General features: G+C 40.1%; 1 protein-coding gene across 3 annotated transcripts in view; it reads right to left on the bottom strand.

Moving 5' to 3' along the window:
• The window catches only part of plekho2 (pleckstrin homology domain containing, family O member 2), a 16,504-nt gene extending 9,838 nt beyond the window's left edge, over positions 1-6,666 (bottom strand). For 2 of the 3 annotated variants that reach the window (XM_017304186.1, XM_008405040.2), the window contains exon 1: positions 6,327-6,665. In XM_017304186.1, the coding sequence (XP_017159675.1) occupies positions 6,327-6,335 (9 nt within the window). In that variant the 5' untranslated portion in view covers positions 6,336-6,665. Of the gene's footprint in view, positions 1-6,326 lie in introns of all 3 variants that reach the window. The other variant, XM_017304187.1, reaches the window with a different exon arrangement.
• Between the last annotated feature and the right edge of the window lie 242 nt (positions 6,667-6,908).

The raw sequence follows: 6,908 nt of genomic DNA on the forward strand, positions 1-6,908 counted from the left end.
GTGTGTGTGTGTGTGTGTGTGTGTGTGTGTGTGTGTGTGTGTGTGTGTGTGTGTGTGTGTGTGTGTGTGTGTGTGTGTGTGTGTGTGTGTGAAATATGATCTCAGCCTCTTCCTGACCAGTAAAATTTTGTGACGTGGTTAAATATTCAAAGGAAAAGCACTAACCTCATCAGGTGCTTGGTGTTGTGGTTTGTCACAGATCAACTAGTCAGGAAGGAAATGTATTTTTGGAACAGTGCAACATTAGTGAAGAAACATTTACAAAGAGCAACGGTACACTGTGGGCACTGATCGTCCCTCCCAAACATCCTGGTAAAAGCTGCAGTTCTTTAGTTCCCATCTCAACTGAATCTAGTGATGGGATGAATGAGGCTGGATGATGACCTGGTTGTGTTGGTGACAAATAGACGCTTTCAGTCAGCTGATAGGAACCAGCACTGTCCAGATGACAAACAGAAGCATGTCCAGTCAGCAGAGTTGCAAAGTAACTAGTTACATTTACTCAGTTATGTTTATGTGAGTAAGTTTTTGGGGAAAAATTTACTTTTAGGAGTATTTTTTCTACGCTGTACTTATCACTTTTACTTGAGTTAAATTATTATGAAGTATTGCTACTTTTACTTGAGTAAAATAATCCGACTGAGTAACTTCACTGAATAAAAAACAAGCTTGTTCTAACCAAAGATTCACCTGACACAGATACATACCTGCAAGTTTTGTTAGTTTCCTTTTCTTTTTTCTAAAGAAATGAATTTGTAAAAATGTTTCTTTTGCCTAATTTTGTTATTTTGTAATTGTGTTATTTATATGAATTATTTTTATTTCTGTCCTGATGATGTAATTTTTAAACATTAAATAACTGATGTTTTGATAATTTACTCAGTACTTGAGTTGACTATTTGCCAAATATTTGTTTTTACTCTTACATCAGTAATTACTTAAGTAAAAATATGCTGAAGTAGTGCTACTCTTACTTGAGTATAATCTTTGGGTCCTCTACTCTCCTATGCCAGTCAGGGTACATCTGACAACATAGGTAACTTTTTAACCATATTTAGATGTTTTTCTGATGCCATAAGCATTTTGAAGGTACCGTACATGTAAGCACCAGGCAGCGGGAGGCAGCATGTACAGCTGAGTCTTAGTGAGCTCATCAGATATTTTGTAACTCATCCAAGGTGGTTTAGCGGTGGTGAAGGGTGTGGGGGGTTGGTGGAGTGACTGTCAAACAACCTTGAGGTTATCAATGCAGGAATCCAACAAAGCAACAGCAAGCTCACAGAAACCCTCCACTCAACTTCTTTTCAGACCCAAACTTCATGACAAACCGGAAAGAGAACAGTGGTGTCAAAGGTCAGCACAATGCTGAGTTCATCAGGAACATGAAAACCAGTGGATGACATCATAACCACTGGCTTCAGTCACTGGAGCAGAGAGAGAACCACCGGAAGCTGACTGGCTCAAATCCAATCATATTCCAAAACATTGTGTTAATAATCCCTGAGGTTCTTCAGAGACAGAAGGTTCTGGGTTGGTTCTGTCCTCAGCTGTGGGTTTTCAGCTGAGACTGCACTGAAAAAACACAAAAACTCACCAAATACTTTTGGTCTAGTCTCTGGTGCAAATATCACAGTGCATGTGAAATAAGAAAAACTAACTGACAAGTAACTTTTCAGCAAAAAGAAGAAAGAAAAAAAAATAGTAGTTCCGCTGGTAGATTCCACATTTTCACTTAAAAGATTTTCCCATGTTATAACTGTAATAATCTGCCAGTAGAACTAGAACAATTTGTTTTATAAATTTTAAGGAATTGTTGACAATCAACAATTTTTAAGTCAATTGCTGTTTTGACTTAAAAACAAGAATTGTTTTTAACAATGTCAACAAGAGTTGCTGACATTGTTGTTGACTTAAAACAACAATAAGAGTTGTTGTTTTAAGACAAGAACAAGGAATTGTTAGAAGTACCGTTCTTGCTGGAATGTTACTTATAAGTTATTTCAGTCTTATTTCAAATATTTACACTAAAAATTTGACCAAAATACTTGGATCTCCAGTAACAATCAGCCCTCCAACGAATATGAAGAGGCCTCTAATTGAAGACTGTTGCAGTATGACTTCTCGTGACCTTCATGTAATGCAAGCAGCTAGGTATCCTGGCAACAGAGACGATTTTCCACAGTAACATCATCAGTCGTTGACAGCTCTGGATGGAGGAGTTGATCTGAACCTCCTCCTTTTCTCGCTCTGGTCCTGCTCTGCTTCCATGAAGCCTCCTTTTCAGTTCCTCTGAGATTTGGGATTACCGTTCAGGAAAGATTTAAGCTTTTGAAATGCTAATAAGCTTCTCCATTTGAAAAAAGACATGCCTTTGTTGCATGGTTACGCATCATAAAATTCCCCAAGAATAAAAAAAAGCAAAAATTCTTCCAACTGTACAGAAGGAATAACTGTCCAAACAACGCCTCAACCAAAACCAAAGTCTTGAAAAAGAACGAATCAGAGCGAACGTATAAAAGACGCTCCAACCTGCTGCCCATAGGAGCAATGCCATTCAAAATGTAGAAAATGTTTTATAAACCCCGTTCAGCATGACGTCACACATGCAAGATCCCGCCAACATCACACTGCTGGAGGGCAAAAGTTGATAGCTGACAATGGTGTTTTAGCTGTTAAGTTGTCAATATGCATAATATATAAAAGAAAATGAGACGCAGTGTTAATTATTGTAGACAATTAGGTAAGAAAAAAAACTTTTTCTTTTAAGAATAAATAGCGAGGGAGACAGTGGGTCAGTCATTTGACTTTGACAACTGTAACATGGAGATGTGATGTGGAATTTGGTGTTTTGGTGCAGTTAAAAAATAAAAACGTCAACCCACATACCAACTCTGACAGATCATCAGTTGTGTTGTGTTAATTAGCTAATAGCAGCGATCACTTATTAATAATCACAAAATAAACATCGAGTCTAAAAACATAATACTGTAACGGATTGTCTGCCTTGGTGACCCAACCAGGGGCATAAAGCCCCAGACAGCAGAGCTCCTAGGATCATTGGGACACTCAAACCCCTCCACCACGATAAGGTGGCAGCCCAAAGAGGAGAGGTGGTCAATATTATTCAGTCAAAATGCAAGTGTTTATTTTTTGTTTTTCAGTGTCTGATTATTCTACAGCAATCCAAAACCTATTTCTTTTAGTATTTTGTATTTTCTAACAAATCTTTACCAGGAGATCTGTGTTTTCAGCATTTGAGCTGCTGATCACTGTTCAGAAATTGTGAAGGGATATTTGTATCACTAATAAACTGGTGTATTCATACTTCAGCGTTTAACTCTCCATCAACTAAACATGTCAGGAACTAAAGCATCCTTTCATGCACCATTCAACCCAGGGCTAGAATCAGAGACTGACACAGATCTTTCATGTTGCTCATCCTCTTGTTTTCCCCAGAAACTGGAAGCAGAGACTCAGCCAGACCGTTTGTACACACACTTCCATTGTGCGGTAGAGGCTGATCCCAAGAGAGGGTTAATTGTTTTCTAGCCAACACATAGAGTGGCAGTCTGTTGGCTCTTTTCTAACGAGTGAGGCAGACACGTCACACCATGCACTGCAGGTCAGCGCGCTGCGGAGACGAGACAAAGAGAACCCTGGAAGGGTCGCATCGCGTTTGGTGGGAAAAGATAAAGCAAAGTTGGGGGGAAAGGGAACCACCACAGTGATCAGTTAGAACTGTCCACATTCCAAAGATCAATCAAGTGTTATGGAGACATGCACTGAATGTTGAATAGTCCAACATTCAAATTGTAACAACCTCAAAGTGAGAAGCCAAGATATTAATAAATGTATGAGAACTTCTGGGTAAAAACACACTTCCAAATCAATGTTCCTCTTCTTCAGAACCAACATACCTCTGTCACTAGTTCCTCTTCACACAGTTTCAATTCAGGCTCATTGTGAGTAGTCAAATGTCAAATCAAGCAAAGGTTTGGACTTTGGATTGCTATTTTCATTTTTATTCATTCTGTCTGGAATGTGTTGCTGTGTTTAGATTATTATCCAGCTGTTTGGGCCGAGTTTCAGCTGTTAGATTCTGTTTCTGCACAAACAGGCCCATATCATCAGCCCTCCACCTCTATGCTTCACAAGGTGTTTTGCTGATGTGCATTGCCTGCCTGTGCAGTGAGTTTAGTTCTCTCTACTCTGGTACCGTCTGTCCAAACCTCCCTGTTCAATATGTCATGTGTCTCAGTGCTGCTGTCATGTTCTTTTTAAAGAGACCAGAGCAGAAATATGGGTACAGGCCTTTTCTGATACTATTTTGAACTTCTTTAAGTTCAAGATACATGTAATGTTAATTACATTAATGTATTAATGTTAATTACATGTGATTAACTCTCAGGTTCCCTCTCAGAGGGAACCTCAAGGTTTTGAAACATTTTTTCTTTAACTTTTCTAGAACAGCCACTCCTGGGAAGATTTGTAGCTATCTTGAATGTTTCCAACTTGTTACTAATCTTCCTGATATTAGAATATAAAACTCAGAAATGTTTGGAAATGACGTTATAGTCTTTCTCAAAATGAAGAGCAGCCTTTCAAAATGTCGTGTCTACGCCTCTGTGCTCAGGATCAAAACTGTTCAAACTTTTTACCAGAGGCTAAAATTGTGAAGCAAATTTTTTTTTTATGTATTAAAGAACAAAAACAATTTGACTGTAATATTTTATTTTTTACCTACTCGACAATAAACTAAATAAGCAATATTTAAGGAAATATGTCAAGTCTTATGATTTACAGAATCAGAAAGATTTGTCAATATTTACCTGTTCTTTCTCAGGAACATGCCAATAAACTTGCTTTATTTTGCCAAGTTCATTAGATGCTTGAGCCCAAGTAACCAAATGTTTGTGGTTTTATTTAATATCACATTAAACTGAAAGCAAAAGCTAGGGTGAATAATAGATGCATAGCTTTTGTCTTCATTTTAGGAGCGTCTTAATTACTTTGTACAAGTATTTTGAAACACCTGGCCTTATTTAAAATTTCACCCCAATTAAAAATAATGGTATGTCTGCCAACTTGCACCAAATCTGAGCTATTCTTGAATTGTTCTCCACAGGCCGCAAAACAATCATTCTGAGGACCATAAACGGCCCCTTAGCCACACCTTGGACACACCTGCTCTAAATAGAACATCTCCTTTTAAAGAGGTGTTTATGCCTATTACTGATCATTTGATCAGCTCATCAGAACAAAATGCTCATGTCACATTAGGGTGGGGCTAGTTTTCCCCAGTTTTCTTCCTGATATTTTCATTTCTGTCGAATGGGTTTTAAGCTACCAGATAACATGTTACTGTCACCATTGCCAGCACAGCAGTGTGAATAACAAGATAGTTGCTGAATTCAAACCAGGCACAAGAAATCTGCCTGGTTTGAATGTGGGAGCTCCATGCTGCTGCAGTTGCTTTCTGTCTGTACTTTTCATCTCAGGGTGTGGTTCTGCACATGAAGTGGATGAAAGCAGCCCCTGCATGTGCTAAATGAACCTAGTACGTCTCTCTGCATGACTTCCCGTTTTTAATAAGTTGCTTCCTCAAAATGTCAGGTTGCTGTGTGGCCTGCAGCTCATCAGTTTCTATTCAACAGAACAAACCCATAAGTTCTCTGCTCTTCTGCAGATATCGTCTAAAAACACGTCAAATCTCAGTTTGGCTGTTCTTTAATAAAACACCAAACTTTATTTTAAAACTTGTCCAACTCTTCCGGATAAGTGCTTATCATCACGGTCTTTGATAAAGTGTAATCTAGGAAGTATTTGGCACCAACTTTAACCCATCTTGTGCAGGAACAGAACTTCCCCTAAGTTCACCTGATGAAATGAATCGTTGGGTTTTGAAAACGGCAGTTTGCTCGTCGACTCTGAGTTTAAAAAGATTCTAGTTTCTGATCCAGGTCCATTCTCACACGGCCACACTGTCAAAATGCTCGCTTTTTAAACGGACATTCCTCCGATCCTGCTGCCTGATGCAGGAGGTTGACAGGTGGGCAGCTCAAAGTGAGTCGGTTTAAATAAAGGAAGCAGTCAACTGCAAACAACACTGGATACATGGTTCCGATTAGAATTCACTTCTCTGGGCCCCAACTTTACAGCTATAAGTTGGTCGCGCCCTGATGTGTCCGCGTGTATCTAACTTTTGAGGTGTTTATCATCCCAACACGAATTCTTTCAAATCTCTCCAAAGTGCGTCAAAGTCTCAGACCGGATGATTACACGCAAAAACAGCGAGAACATACATGGCAGAGGAGGCGAGTACTCACATCTTCCATGATAGAGCAGCAGGGTCCGTTATGTGGCCCAGAAATCACACGACGTCGCCCTCAGTGTCCTGCTCAGAAACGCTGTGAAACGGTTGCCTGCTGCTGAGCAGCTGACACATTTCCAGCAGTAGGTCGTAAATGCTGAAAAGAAGGAACTGTGCAGTCTCTGACACCAAGGGTCGCTTCGTTTTCCTCTTTTGCCTCGGAGAAAAAAGTTTCAAGAAAGAAGTTTGGTTTCCGGTTCAAGTCCCGTTTTTACGCTCGTGAATGTGTGAGGAGGGGCAACATGGCCAGCAGCTTGTATCTGGTTGCCAGGGAACCCCGTCCCATCGCAGCGCAGCGCAGCGCAACGCAACGCAGCGCAACGCAACGCAGCGCAACGCAGCGCAGCGCAACGCAACGCAGCGCAACGCAACGCAGCGCAACGCAGCGCAACGCAGCACGTTTACTGCTGTTTCCTTTCTCATCTACATGAACGACGGTTTGACTGTTTCTGATAATAACAGCACCAACCACCAGGAACTTTCTAGAAAACACTCCTCTCTAAGACAGTCTACTAGAAGTGAGCATTCTAGCTAAAAG

The sequence above is a fragment of the Poecilia reticulata genome, linkage group LG3 (genome assembly GCF_000633615.1).
Source record: "Poecilia reticulata strain Guanapo linkage group LG3, Guppy_female_1.0+MT, whole genome shotgun sequence".
Taxonomy (NCBI): Eukaryota; Metazoa; Chordata; class Actinopteri; order Cyprinodontiformes; family Poeciliidae; genus Poecilia; species Poecilia reticulata.